We start from the raw sequence: 20,266 nt of genomic DNA on the forward strand, positions 1-20,266 counted from the left end.
ATTATGAGCATTTTTCGGAGTAATATTATCAGATCTATGGATTTATAAAGACATTCTGAGTAATTATCTTGCCAGAACAACATATGATTCAATTAATTTTTATATCATGTTTCAGCACATTAGATTTCTTTAATCAGACTTTTTAGCCTTCTAAATCAATGGCAACATATATAGTGAATAACATTAAGGATATTTCGTCCTGGCAACCTAACTAGATCTGTAGATCTGATACTTTGACTAGAGCAATAAAACCCCATAGCTGATGTCTGAAACTGGTTTCTATTTTAAAAAATTGCAATTACAGCGACCTTTAATGTAAGTCTTCACTACTAAAACTGAATTAAAACTTGTATCGCAAGTAGCATTTTAATCTAAAACGATTTGTAGACTGAGCCGGATTTCAGTAATCTAAGATTGCAGTTGCTGTCCTTGGTGCTGGAAAGTGCTTATAGAGACAGAAAAATGTAAATATGACTGTGAAAAACGAATCTCTGCCTGTAGTGATTTTATACAGGGTGTACATATTTTTAGATTATATAGATTTGACCTACACAAGTAGTAGAACAGCTCAACTATCCCATATGTACTGGCCTCGGATGTAGGTAAAGCAAATTAAACACTGAACAAGTCTAAACTGCCATATTATGCAATTCCCTTACCTTCTCAGTGCTGGGGAGAGTTTGTGTCCTTGTGAAAGTGTCTCCTCCATTAATGCTGATTAGCTCTGCATCTACAGGAGGAAATGGTGACGGGAAAACCACTACGTCACTCTTCAGCGTGTCTGAGCTAAAACACACGTCGTACTGCTGAGTGGACTTAGAATAAGACCAACTCCCATCAGGGTGTGTAGTGACCACTGGAGCGCTGCAACTGCTGAAGGCTCCATCTGACCCGTAGCATTTAGCTGCTATTAAAGCGATGAGGCTCAGCAGAAAGATCACTGACACTGAGACAATAGCAATGAGCAGATACAGATTCAGATCAGAGAAACCCTCCTCCTTCATCGGCACTTGTCTTAGAGAAGGGTGCATGCTGTCCAAACTTTCAACCACCACAACATCCACACTCACTGTTGCTGAGAGGGAAGGATCTCCATGGTCACACACTGTTAGAACAAGGGGGTGAGTTTTTAAGTCATTGTCACTCATTCGTCGTTTAGTCCTGATTTCTCCAGAGCTGCTTCCGATGCGAAACAGATTAGTCCCCTTAGGTTCAGTGATGTGATAAGACAGCAGTGCATTATAACCAGAATCAGCATCCACAGCTCTGATTTTAGCCACGAAGTAGCCCGCTTCAGCAGAGTAGGGGATGTTCTCAGTGTTTACTGATCCAGCTTCAGAGTAAGGAGGTAAAATAACAGGACTGTTGTCATTCTCATCCAGGATAAAGACATTCACAGTCACGTTGCTGCTCAGAGGTGGAGCTCCAGAGTCTGTGGCCTGAACTTGGAACTGAAGTCTTTTTGTTGTCTCATAGTTAAACGATTGCATACTATATAGGTCACCGCTCACAGAGTTTATGTTTATCATTGTTGATATGGGTATTCCATCATTGGAAGTGTCCAACACTGAGTATGAAATGTCTGCATTTTCACCAAGGTCTGGATCATCAGCTGACACTTTGATCAGCTGACCTCCAACTTCACCATTTTCCTTCAGATAGGCACTTATGACAGGAGCTGGGAAACGTGGTGCATTGTCATTAACATCAGATATGCGCACGGTTATCACACTGCTGCTAGAAAGAGGTGGAGTTCCTTCATCCGTAGCTACAAGTGGAATTTTATACTGAGAAAGGCTTTCTCTATCTAAAGGCCCATCAACCACAAGAGAGTAGTGGTTTTTATATGACAGCTCCAGCTTGAAAGGAAATGAGCCCCTGATTGAAACATGCACAATGCCATTTTTACCTCCATCTCTATCAGAAACTGTAACTAAAGCCACAGCAGTAGCAGGTTTGGTGTCTTCTTTCACACTGTCCATCAATGGAGTCATCACAATCTCTGGTGCATTGTCATTCTCGTCTAAAACCTCTACTAAAACTTTGCAGTGTGCGCTATGAGGAGGACTGCCTTTGTCTCTTGCTTGAACTCTCAGCTCAATTGCTTGATTTTCTTCATAATCAACTTGCCTATTTACTACAATATCACCAGATTCTGGAATTATAGAAAATAAGTCTTTATTTTTGGACTTCCCGTGTCCTAAAAACGAGTATACAATATCCCTGTTTATCCCAACATCTGAATCAGAAGCTGAGACAGATAATATTTTGGTACCTAATGAAACATTCTCCTTCACTTTCACCTTGTACAGAGGCATGCTGAAAATTGGACTGTTATCATTGACATCCATAACATCTATGATAATATTCAAGGTCCCTGATCTAGGAGGTTTTCCTCCATCTACAGCTGTAAGTATCAAGCGTATAATTGATTGCTTCTCTCTATCTAAGGACTTTTGCAACACTAACTCTGCATAAACACTCTGTTCGTCACTCTGTACATCTATAGAGAAGTGTTCATTTTGGCTTAGCTTGTAGTCTTTTAGTGCATTACTGCCTATATCATTATCCTCAGCCACTGGAAGTGGAAACCTCTCTCCAGGACTTGCATTCTCAGTTACACTTAGTTTGAACGTATCAACTGGAAAATGTGGTGAATTGTCATTCACATCCAAAACTCTTATCTCAACCCTGTAAAGATTATGGGGGTTCTGAGCGAGAGCCTCGATATTCAAAACGCATTTTTCATTTGAAGCACAAATGTCCTCACGATCTATTCGCTCGCTTACAAACAAAGCCCCGGTCTTCAGGTTCACCTCAAAATACCTCTTATTGGATCCAGACACGATTTGAAAGTGTCGAGCTTCCAAATCATGAGTAGGAATGTTCAGATCTTTAGCGATATTTCCAACAACGGTTCCCTTGTTCACCTCCTCTGAAACAGAATAGGTCATTTGTCCGGACGATGACGCCCACACTGAAACAAGCACCACGATCCAAATACTGGACCATCCGAGCACATCCATAGTAAGCCGTTGACTTGGTAAGAAAATGCAATGGAAAAATAATGTTTTTCCACCAGCGTTCAAAATCAACGACGCAAAACAATCCCGCACCTCGTGCCTCTTCCGTAGATACCTTTTTATCTAAAACCAGCCGAGGGTGGTGCTACAGCAATACAGACATATCTTACAAATCGCGGTCTGCAGCGACACCACGTGCTACAAAGGAGATTTAACTGTTTTTTCTGTTCAGTTTTTTTTTAAATACATTTTTCTTTTTATAACAAAAGCCACAGCTGTGCAGGATCACGGCGGTATTGATGGCACAAAACATGTAAAATCAACACTGTTCCTCAACAAAGCTAGAAAACCGTCGACTGAGTATGGTAAGCCCGTGTTGACTGAAATGCTACCTGCGAGATATATATTTTAGAGAACTGAAAGGACACATATATTAAATGCATATTACAACCAGCTAAAACACATTTGGATATATATTTAATAATCATTTGCACTAGTCCAAATTCAAATACATTTATTGATCTAGTCTTTTTCCTAATCAAAATTACAAATGAAACTAATAAAAATAATTTTAGACAACTATAATATTACTCTTTATTAGAATTTGTTTTATTTGTAGAGTAGTCTGAATTAGATTCCATATGTGAATATCAAGCCGTTTTCGCCTAAAATTCCACTAGCGGTACAAGACCTTACCCAGTTTTACTAGTAAAAATAGTATATATATATATATATATATATATATATATATATATATATATATATATATATATATATAGTATAAAAAATATTAGCAGTAGTCAGAATTGTAGATATCTGGATTTGCAGCTTCTATTTGTAAATAAACAAATCTAGATTTCATATCTTTCATCTGAATGATATTTCATGTATATCAGTGATAACATATGACTAGTTAGAATCACATTAAGGATCTATCGTCCTAGCAATGTTACTAGAGATCTATAGCTCTGATTCCATAGCTAATGTCTGAAATTAGAATTTCTAAAAAAAAACTAACATGACACAAATGATTTTAAGTCTTTACTAGTAAAACTGGCTTACGGCTTGTGTCGCTGGTAGCATTTTAGGCTAAAACGGCGTGTCGTATTGTGAGCCTGATTTAAGTTATCTAAGACTGCAGTTGCTGTCCTTGGTGCTGGAAAGGTTTTTCCTATGGGAACAAAATACAAATGTGACCATTGAAATCGAATTTTTAGGGATCTTATGCAGTGTGCGTATATTTTCAGACACGGTATACAAAAATCCTTGCCCAAAGGGCAGCCAACAACATACAAAATATATGCGCATGTAATTAGAAGTAATTTGTATAATGGCTTGATTTGAACGCATACTGATCTTATTGATTTTACACAGATACATAGGACACCCCACATAGTCCACCTGTTGCCCACGAGCTGGTTAAAAAGGCACTGGGTTGAAGCACATTAAACACTGAACAAGTCTAAACTCACATATAACGCCATTACCTTACCTTCTCATTGTTGGGCAGTGTTTGTGTCCTTGTGAAAGTGTCTCCTCCATTAATACTGATAAGCTCTGCATCTACAGGTGTAAACGGCGATGGGAAAACCACCATGTCACTCTTCAGCGTGTCTGAGCTAAAACACACGTCGTACTGCTGAGTGGACTTAGCGTAAGACCAGCTCCCATCAGGGTGTGTAGTGACCACTGGAGCACTGCAACTGCTGAAGGCTCCATCTGACCCATAGCATTTGGCGGCTATTAAAGCGATGAGGCTCAGCAGAAAGATCACTGACACTGAGACAATAGCGATGAGCAGATACAGATTCAGGTCAGAGAAACCCTCCTCCTTCATCGGCACTTGTCTTAGAGAAGGCTGCATGCTGTCCAAACTTTCAACCACCACAACATCCACACTCACTGTTGCTGAGAGGGAAGGTTCTCCATGGTCACACACTGTTAGAACAAGGGGGTGAGTTTTTAAGTCATTGTCACTCATTCGTCTTTTAGTCCTGATTTCTCCAGAGCTGCTTCCGATGCGGAACAGATTAGTCCCCTTAGGTTCAGTGATGTGATAAGACAACAGTGCATTATAACCAGAATCAGCATCCACAGCTCTGATTTTAGCCACAAAGTAGCCCGCTTCAGCAGAGTAGGGGATGTTCTCAGTGTTTATTGATCCAGCTTCAGAGTAAGGAGGTAAAATAACAGGACTGTTGTCATTCTCATCCAGGATAAAGACATTCACAGTCACGTTGCTGCTCAGAGGTGGAACTCCAGAGTCTGTGGCCTGAACTTGAAACTGAAATGATTTGACCTCCTCATAATTGAAAGATTGTTTGCTGTAAATATCACCACTTGCAGGGTTAATGTCCACCATTGATGTCCATGAACTTTCCATACCGTTCCTACCTATTAAAGAGTACACAATCTGAGCATTTTCATTGTTATCTGAGTCTTGTGCTGTCATCGTGGCTATGATGTTTCCAGCTGGACTGTTTTCCTTCACTTGAAATATCATTACAGTGTCTGGGAAGCGAGGCGCATTGTCATTTACATCAGCAATGTGAATAGTAAGAACCGTGCTGCTCGACAGAGGCGGAGTACCTTTATCAAAAGCCAATATGGTGACTGTATATTGAGGTATGTTCTCTCTGTCTAAGGGCCCATCCACGACTAATGAGTAGTAATTTTTGTAGGACGGTTGAAGTGTAAATGGACCTGCTTCTTTAACTTTAGCACTGACCTCTCCGTTTTTGCCTACATCATTATCTGCAATCGTGATCAGTCCGACTGCAGTACCAGACGTGGCGTCTTCTCTCACCGTGCTCGTAAGAGAGGTGACAGAAATGACTGGAGGGTTATCATTTACATCAAGCACTTGGATCAAAACTTTGCAATGAGAGGCACGAGGAGAAGAGCCTTTATCCTGGGCCTGCGCGTGCAGCTCAAAGGCAGCAATGTCTTCTCTATCCAATTGCCCCTTCACAGTGATTTCACCAGTGACTGAGTTTATATCAAAAAGCTCTGCCCACTTCTCTTTACCGTGGCTTATGAACGAGTAAATGATCTCGCCATTTACTCCAGCGTCTAAGTCACTTGCATTTAGCTTCATGACTGGAGTCCCGGGCATCGTGTTTTCAGGGACGCTGACTTTGTACAGCTCTTTGCTGAAAGTAGGCGAGTTATCGTTTACATCTATGACATTTATGGTTACATCAAGAGTTCCAGACCTTTGAGGCTTTCCTCCGTCTACAGCATTGAGTATGAGCTTTACAGTCGCTTGCTTTTCTCGATCCAAAGCTTTCTGTAGGACCAGCTGTGGTGAGATGTTCTGCTCTCCACCGCTCTGAACGTTTAGCGAGAAATATTCATTGGGACTAAGCTTGTAGCTTTTCACCGAGTTAACGCCTACATCTGCATCAGTTGCCATAGGCAATGGATATCTTTCGCCAGCGAATGCATGTTCCGCAATGTTTAAGTCATATGTTCTATATGGAAACGACGGCGCGTTGTCGTTTACATCCAGTACATTCACAGTGATGCTAAAAAGTCTCAGCGGATTCTGCGCAATAGCTTCAAGATGCAAAGAACACGTTTGACTCTCGGAGCAAAGCTCCTCCCGATCGATTCTGTCGTTCACAAACATGTCGCCTGTCTTTAGATTTACCTCAAAATACTTCTTGCTTGATCCAGACACAATCTGAAACATACGCGCCTCCAGCTCGCGAGCGTTAAAATTAAGATCCTTCGCCATATTTCCAACCACCGTCCCCTTATTGACTTCCTCGGTCACGGAATACACAATCTGAGCAGAGAATAAATCCAACAGAGAAAGGAGCAGAAGAACCAAAAGGAACGGACATCGTGGAAAAAATAGTACATCCATGACTCTTTGCTAAATGAAAAGAACTCGTAAGTTGCATTAAAACGCAGGCTTCGAAATCAGTATCACAACGGTAGTTGTCTAATGCTCGCATACAAAGCCTCTTTAGCTGGTCTCCTCCTCCTCTTTTCTGCTACACGTAAAACAAAGGTGGAGTCCAGATAATAAAATGCTGACCATCCTAATCGTGGTCAACAGCGACCTCTTGTGTCAATAAACAGACAGTCGAGAAAAGTTAAATCTTCACGACAGAAAAATAAACATTTTTTTTATTTGCTTGATTGCAATGTGTACCTTAGTACCACTGTTAAAGTAAAATATAGTACACCAACACAGGCATTGTTAACAAGTAAACTAAAAGACAACGCTATGATGGGTTCATAGGAATCATGTGAAAATTATGCACACAGTTGAATCAAGTCCATGCAGGGCAATGCTTTTGTTAAACAACTACACTTAACGGCAAACCAGCATCATTTGAAACGCCAAAGCCGCTCTAAACCACTAGATTTATTATGGACACTCCTAAAAATAAAGGCGCAACAAAGGTTTCTTTAAGCGAAACCATTGAAGAACCATTACTTGGTTTCACAAAGAGCCATTAAAAAATCGAGTGTGACAAACCTTTGAATTGCTAAAGAATATTTAGTCCACGTCTGTAAACCTTAAAAGGGTCATTCCCAACACATACACCTCTTTTTACAGAAATTGTTATTTATTGAACCAAACATCTACGCCCTTGCTAAAGAAACCCTTAGTAGCACTTGTATTTAACAAGTTTATGTCAAGATATAGTGGACATTTAAGCTCATAACTCGGTAAGTTCGTTTTGAATAGTTCATACAATAAAGGAAGACAAGTTTAAAACCCAGAATAAAAAACAAACTAAGAAGCAGCTGCGATCATCGTTAGTATGCTAAACAAATGTTGCTGTACCCTCCAAGTCCAATACTGAGAGATTTAATCAAATAAAAGAACAAATTTATTTTCATTTTCAACACAACTGAACATGAACACAGTACGAGCTCTGAGTTTACCAACCCCCAATCACGCAATAAACATACTAAATATAATTCAGATGAAGTTTCTATCAACTTTGATGGAGTAGAACGGCTTGTATTGCAGATTGTCCAAATGAACACATGCCGTTGGCGCATTTGTTTTTAGCTTTTTCAAATGATTTGAAGCTGACAGTTGTTCTTTACTGTGTGTCCAAATGTCATGATGAACTGACCAATATAAATCACAAAAACACTTGGAATAATATATTTTTCTTTACATTTACCTTCTATTATTATGCAAGTTTCCCCCCTTCTTATGTAAAGTTGCCATTTCGGAGACACGAATATTAAAATAAGTGGTATTCACTGCGTTCTGTTTACATTACATTGGTCACTCAAAGCACTCAAAGCACCTAAACGCTGTCCACTCAAATCAGCTAAACGCTGTCCGTTGCAAAAGTGCTGAAAATCAATTGGTAATGGGAATTGCTTTCATTTTAGGACTCACTAAAAACAAAGAAAGTAATCTAATGTTTGTTGCTTTGTGGTGTTTGTCGTTACGTCGATTCACTAATTACCTTTCTACTTACACCGTTTAATATTTCTAAGTAGATGTTTAATTGAATAATTTCAAATAGAATAAAATGTAAGCAATTAGCTTTTTTTTCATTAAAAAATAAGCCACTGTCTAACCATTTTTTTCAATATTTAAAACATATATTTATAAATTGGAGTTGGAATTGGAGTTTATGAATTATGAAAAACGGAAATGAAAAGATATTTAACATCTAACTAAAAATAACATATAGAGTTCAGAATATTGAAACTAAATATAAAATAATATAATCTGTCTAAATAACAGATTAATGTGAGAATTCAGGACTGTTAATAACGTGGTCAAGACGTGTTTGAAAAGTATTCAAAACAAACCGAAGACAAATGGAGAACTGATTCATCACCACCATCAAAGCCAATCGCAAGAAAATGCTCTTACCTTCTCAGTGCTGGGGAGAGTTTGTGTCCGTGTGAATGTGTCTCCACCATTAATACTGATTAGCTCTGCATCTACAGGCGGAAACGGCGAGGGGAAAACCACTACGTCACTCTTCAGCGTGTCTGAGCTAAAACACACGTCGTACTGCTGAGTGGACTTAGAGTAAGACCAGCTCCCATCAGGGTGTGTAGTGACCACTGGAGCACTGCAACTGCTGAAGGCTCCGTTTGAGCTGTAGCATTTGGCGGCTATTAAAGCGATGAGGCTCAGCAGAAAGATCACTGACACTGAGACAATAGCGATGAGCAGATACAGATTCAGATCAGAGAAACCCTCCTCCTTCATCGGCACTTGTCTTAGAGAAGGCTGCATGCTGTCCAAACTTTCAACCACCACAACATCCACACTCACTGTTGCTGAGAGGGAAGGTTCTCCATGGTCACACACTGTTAGAACAAGGGGGTGAGTTTTTAAGTCATTGTCACTCATTCGTCGTTTAGTTCTGATTTCTCCAGAGCTGCTTCCGATGCGGAACAGATTAGTCCCCTTAGGTTCAGTGATGTGATAAGACAGCAGTGCATTATAACCAGAATCAGCATCTACAGCTCTGATTTTAGCCACAAAGTAGCCCGCTTCAGCAGAGTAGGGGATGTTCTCAGTGTTTACTGATCCAGCTTCAGAGTAAGGAGGTAAAATAACAGGACTGTTGTCATTCTCATCCAGGATAAAGACATTCACAGTCACGTTACTGCTGAGAGGTGGATCTCCAGAGTCTGTAGCCTGAACTTGAAACTGAAATGATTTGACCTCCTCATAATTGAAAGATTGTCTGCTGTAAATATCACCACTTGCAGGGTTAATGTCCACCATTGATGTCCATGAACTTTCCATACCATTCCTACCTATCAAAGAGTACACAATCTGAGAATTTTCATTATTATCTGAGTCTTGTGCTGTCATCGTGGCTATGATGTTTCCAGCTGGACTGTTTTCCTTCACTTGTAATATCATTAGAGTGTCTGGGAAGCGAGGCGCATTGTCATTTACATCAGCAATGTGAACAGTAAGAACCATGCTGCTCGACAGAGGCGGAGTACCTTTATCAAAAGCCAATATGGTGACTGTATATTGAGGTATGTTCTCTCTGTCTAGGGGCCCATCCACGACTAATGAGTAGTAATTTTTGTAGGACGGTTGAAGTGTAAATGGACCTGCTTCTTTAACTTTAGCACTGACCTCTCCGTTTTTGCCTACATCATTATCTGCAATCGTGATCAGTCCGACTGCAGTACCAGACGTGGCGTCTTCTCTCACCGTGCTCGTAAGAGAGGTGACAGAAATGACTGGAGGGTTATCATTTACATCAAGCACTTGGATCAAAACTTTGCAATGAGAGACACGAGGAGAAGAGCCTTTATCCTGGGCCTGCGCGTGCAGCTCAAAGGCAGCAATGTCTTCTCTATCCAATTGTCCCTTCACAGTGATTTCACCAGTGAATGAGTTTATATCAAAAAGCTCTGCCCACTTCTCTTTACCGTGGCTTATGAACGAGTAAATGATCTCGCCATTTACTCCAGCGTCTAAGTCACTTGCATTTAGCTTCATGACTGGAGTCCCGGGCATCGTGTTTTCAGGGACGCTGACTTTGTACAACTCTTTGCTGAAAGTAGGCGTGTTATCGTTTACATCTATGACATTTATGGTCACATCAAGAGTTCCAGACCTTGGAGGCTTTCCTCCATCTACAGCATTGAGTATGAGCTTTACAATCGCTTGCTTTTCTCGATCCAAAGCTTTCTGTAGGACCAGCTGTGGTGAGATGTTCTGCTCTCCACCGCTCTGAACGTTTAGCGAGAAATATTCATTGGGACTAAGCTTGTAGCTCTTCACCGAGTTAACGCCTACATCTGCATCAGTTGCCATAGGCAAGGGATATCTTTCGCCAGCAAATGCCAGCTCTGTGATGTTTAAGTGATATGTTCTATATGGAAACGACGGCGCGTTGTCGTTTACATCCAGTACATTCACAGTGATGCTAAAAAGTCTCAGCGGATTCTGCGCAATAGCTTCAAGATGCAAAGAACATGTTTGACTCTCGGAGCAAAGCTCCTCCCGATCGATTCTCTCGTTCACAAACATGTCGCCTGTCTTTAGATTTACCTCAAAATACTTCTTGCTTGATCCAGACACAATCTGAAACATACGCGCCTCCAGCTCGCGAGCGTTAAAATTAAGATCCTTCGCCATATTTCCAACCACCGTCCCCTTATTGACTTCCTCGGTCACGGAATACACAATCTGAGCAGAGAATAAATCCAACAGAGAAAGGAACAGGAGAACCAAAAGGAACGAACATCGTGGAAAAAATAGTACATCCATGACTCTTTGCTAAATGAAAAGAACTCGTACGTTGCATTAAAACGCAGGCTTCGAAATCAGTATCACAACGGTATTTGTCTAATGCTCGCATACGAAGCCTCTTTAGCTGGTCTCCTCCTCCTCTTTTCTGCTACACGTAAAACAAAGGTGGAGTCCAGATAATAAAACGCTGACCATCCTAAACGTGGTCAACAGCGACCTCTTGTGTCAATAAACAGACAGTCGTGAAAAGTTAAATCTTCACGACAGAAAAATAAGCAATTTTTTGAATTTGCTTGATTGCAATGTGTACCTTAGTATCACTGTTAAAGTAAAATATAGTACACCAACACAGTCATTGTTAACAAGTAAACTAAAATACAACGCTATGATGGGTTCATAGGAATCATGTGAAAATTATGCACACAGTTGAATCAAGTCCATGCAGGGCAATGCTTTTGTTAAACAACTACATTTAACGGAAAACCAGCATCATTTAAAACGCCAAAGCCGCTCTAAATCACAAGATTCATTATGGACACTCCTAAAAATAAAGGCGCAACAAAGGTTTCTTTAAGCGAAACCATTGAAGAACCATTACTTGGTTTCACAAAGAGCCATTCAAAAATCGAGTGTGACAAACCTTTGAATTGCTAAAGAATATTTAGTCCACGTCTTTAAACCTTAAAAGGGTCATTCACACACATACACCTCTTTTTACAGAAATGGTTATTTATTAAACCAAACATCTACGCCCTTGCTAAATAAACCCTTAGTAGCACTTGTATTTAACAAGTTTATGTCAAGATATAGAGGACATTTAAGCTCATAACTCGGTAAATTCGTTTTGAATAGTTCATAGACTAAAAACCAGCTGCGATCATCTTTAGTAGGCTAAACAAAATGTGGCCGTACCCTCCAAGTCCAATACTGAGATTTAATAAAATAAAACACAACTGAAATTTTCAACACAACTGAACATGAAAACAGTACGAGCTTTGCGTTTACCAATCCCTAATCACGCAATAAACATACTAAATATAATTATATAACATAATATATAACATGATAAATATAAATATAACATGCCGTTGGCGCATTTGTTTTTAGCTTTTTCAAATGATTTGAAGCTGACAGTTGTTCTTTACTGTGTGTCCAAATGTCATGATGAACTGACCAATATAAATCACAAAAACACTTGGAATAATATATTTTTCTTTACATTTACCTTCTATTATTATGCAAGTTTCCCCCCTTCTTATGTAAAGTTGCCATTTCGGAGACACGAATATTAAAATAAGTGGTATTCACTGCGTTCTGTTTACATTACATTGGTCACTCAAAGCGCTCAAAGCACCTAAACGCTGTCCACTCAAATCAGCTAAACGCTGTCCGTTGCAAAAGTGCTGGAAATCAATTGGTAATGGAAATTGCTTTCATTTTAGGACTCACTAAAAACAAAGAAAGTAATCTAATGTTTGTTGCTTTGTGGTGTTTGTCGTTACATCGATTCACTAATGACCTCTTTACTTACACCGTTTAATATTTCTAAGTAGATGTTTAATTGAATAATTTCAAATAGAATAAAATGTAAGCAATCAGCATTTTTTTTCATTAAAATAATAAAATCTATGTAAGCGACTGTCTAACCATTTTTTTCAATATTTAAGACATATTTATAAATTGGAGTTGGAATTGGAGTTATGAATTATGAAAAAACGGAAATTAAAAGGTATTTATCATCTAACTAAAAATAACCTATAGTTCAGAATATTGAAACTAAATATAAAATAATATAACCAGTCTAAATAAGTGATGATATGTGGGCTGTTAATAACGTGGTCAAGGCGTGTTTGAAAAGTATTTGAAACAAACCGAAGCAAAACGGAGAACTGATTTATCACCACCATCGAAGCCAATCGCAAGAAAATGTTCTTACCTTCTCAGAGCTGGGGAGAGTTTGTGTCCGTGTGAAAGTTTCTCCACCATTAATGCTGATTAGCTCTGCATCTACAGGTGGAAACGGCGAGGGGAAAACCACCATATCACTTTTCAGCGTGTCTGAGCTAAAACACACGTCGTACTGCTGAGTGGACTTAGAGTAAGACCAGCTCCCATCAGGGTGTGTAGTGACCACTGGAGCGCTGCAACTGCTGAAGGCTCCATCTGAGCTGTAGCATTTAGCTACTATTAAAGCGATAAGGCTCAGCAGAAAGATCACTGACACTGAGACAATAGCGATGAGCAGATACAGATTCAGATCAGAGAAACCCTCCTCCTTCATCGGCACTTGTCTTAGAGAAGGTTGCATGCTGTCCAAACTTTCAACCACCACAACATCCACACTCACTGTTGCTGAGAGGGACGGTTCTCCATGGTCACACACTGTTAGAACAAGGGGGTGAGTTTTTAAGTCATTGTCACTCATTCGTCTTTTAGTCCTGATTTCTCCAGAGCTGCTTCCGATGCGGAACAGATTAGTCCCCTTAGGTTCAGTGATGTGATAAGACAACAGTGCATTATATCCTGAATCAGCATCCACAGCTCTGATTTTAGCCACAAAGTAGCCCGCTTCAGCAGAGTAGGGGATGTTCTCAGTGTTTACTGATCCAGCTTCAGAGTAAGGAGGTAAAACAACAGGCCTGTTGTCATTCTCATCCAGGATAAAGACATTCACAGTCACATTGCTGTTGAGTGGAGGGGTTCCAGAGTCTGTAGCCTGAACTTGGAACTGAAATGATTTGACCTCCTCATAATTGAATGATTGTTTGCTATAGATATCTCCACTGTCTGAGTTTATGTCCAAGAATGGAATGTTCATGGTTCCCTTACCATGCAATGCATATGATATGTGAGCATTTTCATTAATATCTTTGTCATGTGCTCTAACATTTGCTATCACAACCCCAGATGGACTGTTTTCCTTCACATTAATGTTAATTATGGGCTCTGGAAAAAGTGGAGCATTGTCATTGACATCAGCAATCTGAACAGCCAGGACACTGGTGCTGGATAGCGGTGGTGTACCTTCATCCACAGCCTTTACGGTAATGTTATACACTGCCACTTTCTCCCTGTCCAGTGGTCCATCTACAACTAATGAGTAGTAATTCCTGTAAGATGACTCGATCTTGAATGGGACAACACCTAAAATGCTGCAGTGCACAAATCCATTTTTACCCCCATCCTTATCTGAAACCGTAAACAAAGCTACAGCTGTCCCTTCTTTACAGTCCTCTTTTACAGTATTTGTGAGTGACGTTACTTCTATTTCTGGTGGGTTGTCATTCACGTCAATAACTTCAACTAAAACTTTACACTGGGAACTTTTAGGGGGCTGACCTTGATCCTTAGCCTCGATTCTCAGCTCGAGTGCAGCGTTTTCTTCATAGTCAATGTCACCTTTCACTGTTATGACTCCACTTTCAGGGTGAACTGAAAACACGTCTGATCCTTTAGCATTCCCTTGCCTTATTATAGCGTATGTTATTTCACTATTAACCCCTTCATCCAAATCGGATGCTGAGAGGGATAGCACTTGGGTCCCAAATATAGCATTCTCGTTCACTTTTACCTTGTAAAGCGATTGACTAAAAACTGGAGGATTGTCGTTGAAATCCTGAATATTGACAACAATCTCTGAGGTCCCAGATAAGGGAGGTTTTCCTCCATCAAGAGCAGTCAGTATGAGATGAATCACAGGCTGTGTTTCACGATCCAAAGCTTTTTGCAGCACCAGTTCAACTGATCCACTCTCTTCTCCGTTTTGTACGTCCAGAGAAAAGTGCTCGTTTGGGCTTAATTTGTAATTTTTCACGGCATTGCTACCAGTGTCTGGATCTTCAGCCACAGGCAAAGTGAATTTTTCTCCAACTGCGGAAAGCTCCGTTATGTTCAGTATCTGTCTGCTAACTGGAAACAATGGGGCGTTGTCGTTTATGTCTATTATATTCACCTCGATACGAAACAGCTTCAGTGGATTCTGAGCCATGGCCTCTATATGCATCGAGCATTTCCGAGCAGTGTAGCAAAGCGCTTCACGATCAATTCTCTCGGTCACAAACAGAACACCAGTCTTCAAATTTACCTCAAAGAACTTCTTATTAGATACAATCCTAAACATCCGAGCCTCCAGATCCTGCACGTTAATGTTAAGATCCTTTGCCATATTCCCAACGACGGTCCCTTCCTTAACTTCCTCTGAGACAGAATACACAATCTGACCGGAGGAGAATCCCCACAAAAGAAGAGGCAGCAAAAGCCCAGACACGACAGGATCCATCTTCAGCTTCCAGCTCGAAAAAAACAAAGAAGAGAAGCAAACACGCCGTCTTCTATAAACCACAACCAATGCAGATATCTCTCTCGCGACACGAGACTGGAATTTGGTGGGACAGCATAGTCAAATCAGCTTCACCAATAAAGGTTTACGGTCTACAGCGACCCCAAGTGGTTTTTCTAAGCAAAACAGGCTATTTCTTTATACCACTGCGTTAGTTTACGTTTCATTTCAAAAAACAAATTATCACGCGTAATCCGAGCAAATCGATGACAAAAGACCGCACAATACCACAACAAGGAAATCAGGAGGAATTAGGTCTAAGAATTTTCTATTTCGATTAGCACAGAATGTCACCAACATATGCCAAAAGTTGTGAAAATCAACAGATGCACTGCTTTAACAGGAATGACCAAATCAGTCCAACCATTTCTAGATTTATCCATGACATGAACCCACATCCCCACACCCAAATTCCACTAATCTAGAACATTCAATCGTGAGATCAACGAGAAGAATGTTAATCAGAGTGATTTGATGTGAAATTGTGTACTGAAGAAAAAAAAGGGATAGTGATAGGAACCAACAGTTGCGATGTCTACAGTGAAATCTAGACCTAATTCTGATGTAAACCAGAAAACCAATATGTGCATTTTGAGGGTTTTTTTATGTAATGTTTAAATTGTCCTTATTATTTGTTTTCTTTGTGTTCTACTTTGCCTGGTCGGGTGGTCGACTTGCTAAAATGTTATAATACACTACGTTAGTAAACTACTATATTATATTACACTAATATCGATGTAGTCTTGATATCATAAGAAATTATCATGATACAATATTTACCACATTATTTTCACCAACAGACAAAATGCATCAGTACTTAAAAAACTTCTTCCAAAACGTAGAATAGTGATTTTATTCAAATTTCGCTGACTTTAACAGAACAAATTACACTGTTAATATTAAAACATGCCGGTAGTCAGTATTTATTCAATAATGACGATTTACCTAAAAGTAAATATCATGAAACAATACAATCCTGACGAATTCTTTTTAAAAACCTTTCATAAATCACGCCGCAACTAAAGTATTTAAAAGTTCAAATATTACAAATATATTTTAGACCAAAACAATCTCAGAACTATCAAAAAAAAGTCGCAGGTATCGGGCAACATAGTATGCATTACCATTTCATATAATCACTTTCTGTGAGGGATATTTTAGAGGCATTAAACGCTTTGGACGTCTGGTTTCCATCATTATTATTGTGAAAATATTGATTCTCTATATTAATTAATGACTTTGTTGACATAAAATAAATTAAGCTACTATAATTAAGGAATATAATTGGAACTCCGCTTTAACTTATATGAACACTTGCATATTGCACTTCTATCAAACAATGTTAGACTACAATAGCAACACAAACCATACACAATTAATTCCAGACAACTCACTGAGACGTATACTGAGCGAACGATCGAATTCATAGACGCTGCTGTCCTATTCACTCCAAGTGAGCAAGACCAATTATGAAACGCCTTACCTTCTCCGTGCTGGGAAGAGTTTGTGTCCGTGTGAAAGTGTCTCCACCATTAATGCTGATTAGCTCTGCATCTACAGGCGGAAACGGCGATGGGAAAACCACCATGTCACTCTTCAGCGTGTCTGAGCTAAAACACACGTCGTACTGCTGAGTGGACTTAGAGTAAGACCAGCTCCCATCAGGGTGTGTAGTGATCACTGGAGCGCTGCACCTGCTGAAGGCTCCATCTGAGCTGTAGCATTTAGCTGCTATTAAAGTGATGAGGCTAAGCAGAAAGATCACTGACACTGAGACAATAGCGATGAGCAGATACAGATTCAGATCAGAGAAACCCTCCTCCTTCATCGGCACCTGTCGTAGCGAAGGCTGCATGTTGTCCAAACTTTCCACCACCACAACATCCACACTCACTGTTGCTGAGAGGGAAGGTTCTCCATGGTCACACACTGTTAGAACAAGGGGGTGAGTTTTTAAGTCATTGTCACTCATTCGTCGTTTAGTCCTGATTTCTCCAGAGCTGCTTCCGATGCGAAACAGATTAGTCCCCTTAGGTTCAGTGATGTGATAAGACAACAGTGCATTATAACCAGAATCAGCATCCACAGCTCTGATTTTAGCCACAAAGTAGCCCGCTTCAGCAGAGTAGGGGATGTTCTCAGTGTTTACTGATCCAGCTTCAGAGTAAGGAGGCAAAATAACAGGACTGTTGTCATTCTCATCCAGGATAAAGACATTCACGGTCACGTTACTGCTGAGAGGTGGAACTCCAGAGTCTGTGGCCTGAACTTGGAATTGAAGGTGCTTCATTTCCTCATAGTTGAAAGACTGCATGCTGTATATTTCTCCAGTGACAGAGTTAATGCTGACAACTAATGATAATGGCGTGTTTGAGCTGTCACATAAGGAATAAGTGACGTGAGCATTTTCACCCATGTCAATGTCTTTTGCAGAGACCAGCGCTATTAAACCACCTGCTGGGCTGTTCTCCTTTACGTAGACATTAATAGACGGTTCTGGGAAGCGAGGCGGATTATCATTTACATCAGAAACACGGACAGTCACCACAGTAATGCTGGAGAGAGCGGGTGTACCTTCGTCTGTGGCTGTAATTGATACATTATAAATATCGTTATATTCTTCTCTGTCCAGCGCACCACTCAACACAAGTGAGTAATACTTCCCCTGAGTTGACTCTAGCACGAATGGAGAATTCTTGGACATGGAACAGTGCACTTTTCCATTTTTACCTCCATCCTTGTCTTGCACGGTGATCAAGGCAATCACTGTACCTTTTCTTGCATCCTCGCGCACACTGTCCAAAAGGGAGGAAAGTTTAATATCTGGTGCATTATCGTTAACATCCACCACCTCCACTAACACTTTACAGTGAGATACGAGCGGAGTAGAGCTTCCATCTCGAGCTTCAACGCGAATTTCGTACGCGCTCGTGCTCTCATAATCAAGTTCACCAATCACTGAAATTTCTCCAGTGCTCGAATCAATGGAAAACGTATCAGATATCCCTTTTTGACCCTGTTTAAATGAATATTTAACCTCGCCATGCACATCTTCATCGAGATCGGTTGCATTTACTATTAAAATAGACGTGCCAATTGCTATATCTTCTGGAACCAAGACTTTATACACAGATTTGGAGAAAACAGGGGCGTTATCATTAGCATCTAACACCACGACGTTAATTTCAGTCATCCCCGATCGTGGTGGTCTACCCCCGTCTACAGCAGTCAGCACGAGCCGGACTGTAGCCTGCTTCTCTCGGTCAATACTCTTCAACAGCACCAGTTCAGCAGATGGCCCCTGATCTGCATCTGTGTGGACCTCCAAGTTGAAATAAGCATTTTGAGACAATTTATATGAACTGATCGAGTTCATTCCCATGTCTGGATCATCCGCTCCCAGTAAAGGAAATTTAGATCCGACCAAAGCAGACTCTGCTACACGGATAGTTTGTGATTTCCCTGGAAAAACAGGGGAGTGGTCGTTAATGTCCAGTATCTTTACCTCAACGCTGTACATCTGTAAAGGATCGTTAACAATCGCCTCCAACGTCTCCGTGCAAGCCAGGCTGTTCGGACAGAGCTGTTCTCTGTCTAATACATCCAACACAAAAAGGGCGCCGGACTTCAAATCCACCTCGAAATGTTTCTTTGACGATCCGGACACGATGCGAAGCTTGCGAGCCTCCAGATCGGCCACTTTGAGGCTCAAATCCTTGGCTAAATTTCCAACTAGTGTGCCCGGTCTCACTTCCTCCAATACAGAGTAAACGGCGTGGCCTGACAAAACGGCCTGAAAACAAAGCCCGATCCAGCACAGAGACACAATCCAAAAACGCCCCGTCATATTAAACAAGTCTATGGTTGTATTTCAGTCCTCAAAGATCGATTCTGCCCAAATAAAAATATCTGCTCCTCACCGTCAACTATAAACTAGACCAGGATTAAGAAAGAGACGACGGTAATACACGTTAGCTTGTCTATCCTGCACACCACCCTGTCAGTTATGGGACTGGCTGTACAATTGTGGGAGGTCGCTTATCTACACGCCTTCGCAGGTAGACAGCGCCATCACGTGGACAAATCAGGCACAACATATAAAGCTTTCAGAGCTTATTTTCTCTTGTAACTCTTCTAAATACTTTAGTTACGATTAATCGACATGTGTATACACATGATTTATTTCAGTGTGTTATTATATCAATAGAGGAAGCATACCTTTTTAGGCTGGGGGAGGGCTTATAGCAGTCTAACGCCAGTTATAAACTGAGACTTCCAGCAACAAATGCATTCATTTATATTTCAATACTTTTGTGTTCATTAGAATTTTCATTGCGTTAGCTTCTTAATAATGCAGTGTATAATTACTTATGGATAATTACTTATGATTATTGTTATTATTATTGTTATTATTATTATTATTATTATTATTATTATTGTTATTGTTGTTGCTGTTGTTGTTGTTGTTTTATTACAACTAATACTACTACTAATAATAATAATAATAATAAGAAGAAGAAGAAGAAGGAGAAGAAGAAGAAGAAAAACTATAGTTTTTATCAATCTAAAAATCATGTATATAGGTATGTTAATTCCTTTGGAAGCTGATCCGACATACCAAGCTGGCTTCGATCAAAAAGATGACGATGCAGATTATAGATTACAAGGTTAAAATGCAAA

General features: G+C 40.1%; 3 protein-coding genes and 1 pseudogene across 3 annotated transcripts in view; all 4 read right to left on the bottom strand.

Moving 5' to 3' along the window:
- Positions 1-15,603, bottom strand: part of LOC140537174 (protocadherin alpha-C2-like) — a 101,021-nt gene extending 85,418 nt beyond the window's left edge. Inside the window, exon 1 of the mRNA XM_072659489.1 lies at positions 13,184-15,603. Coding sequence (XP_072515590.1) covers positions 13,184-15,526 — 2,343 coding nt within the window. The 5' untranslated portion in view covers positions 15,527-15,603. The remainder of the gene's footprint in view (positions 1-13,183) is intronic.
- On the bottom strand, positions 630-3,118 carry LOC140537199 (protocadherin alpha-2-like). The gene has a single exon (XM_072659525.1). The coding sequence runs from the start codon at positions 3,024-3,026 to the stop codon at positions 630-632; it is 2,397 nt and encodes a 798-aa protein (XP_072515626.1). The 5' UTR covers positions 3,027-3,118.
- LOC140537200 (uncharacterized) lies at positions 4,137-11,360 on the bottom strand. Its single transcript, XM_072659526.1, has 3 exons — positions 8,887-11,360; positions 4,516-6,813; positions 4,137-4,194 (listed from the first exon to the last, which is right to left on the bottom strand). Exons 1-3 carry the CDS (start codon positions 11,263-11,265, stop codon positions 4,153-4,155), a joined length of 4,719 nt encoding a protein of 1,572 aa, XP_072515627.1. The 5' UTR covers positions 11,266-11,360; the 3' UTR covers positions 4,137-4,152.
- A 1,315-nt stretch (positions 15,604-16,918) lies between the features above and the next one.
- Positions 16,919-19,561, bottom strand: LOC140537216 (protocadherin alpha-1 pseudogene; annotated as a pseudogene).
- Positions 19,562-20,266: the final 705 nt, after the last annotated feature.

This window comes from Salminus brasiliensis, chromosome 16, assembly GCF_030463535.1.
Source record: "Salminus brasiliensis chromosome 16, fSalBra1.hap2, whole genome shotgun sequence".
NCBI lineage: Eukaryota > Metazoa > Chordata > Actinopteri > Characiformes > Bryconidae > Salminus > Salminus brasiliensis.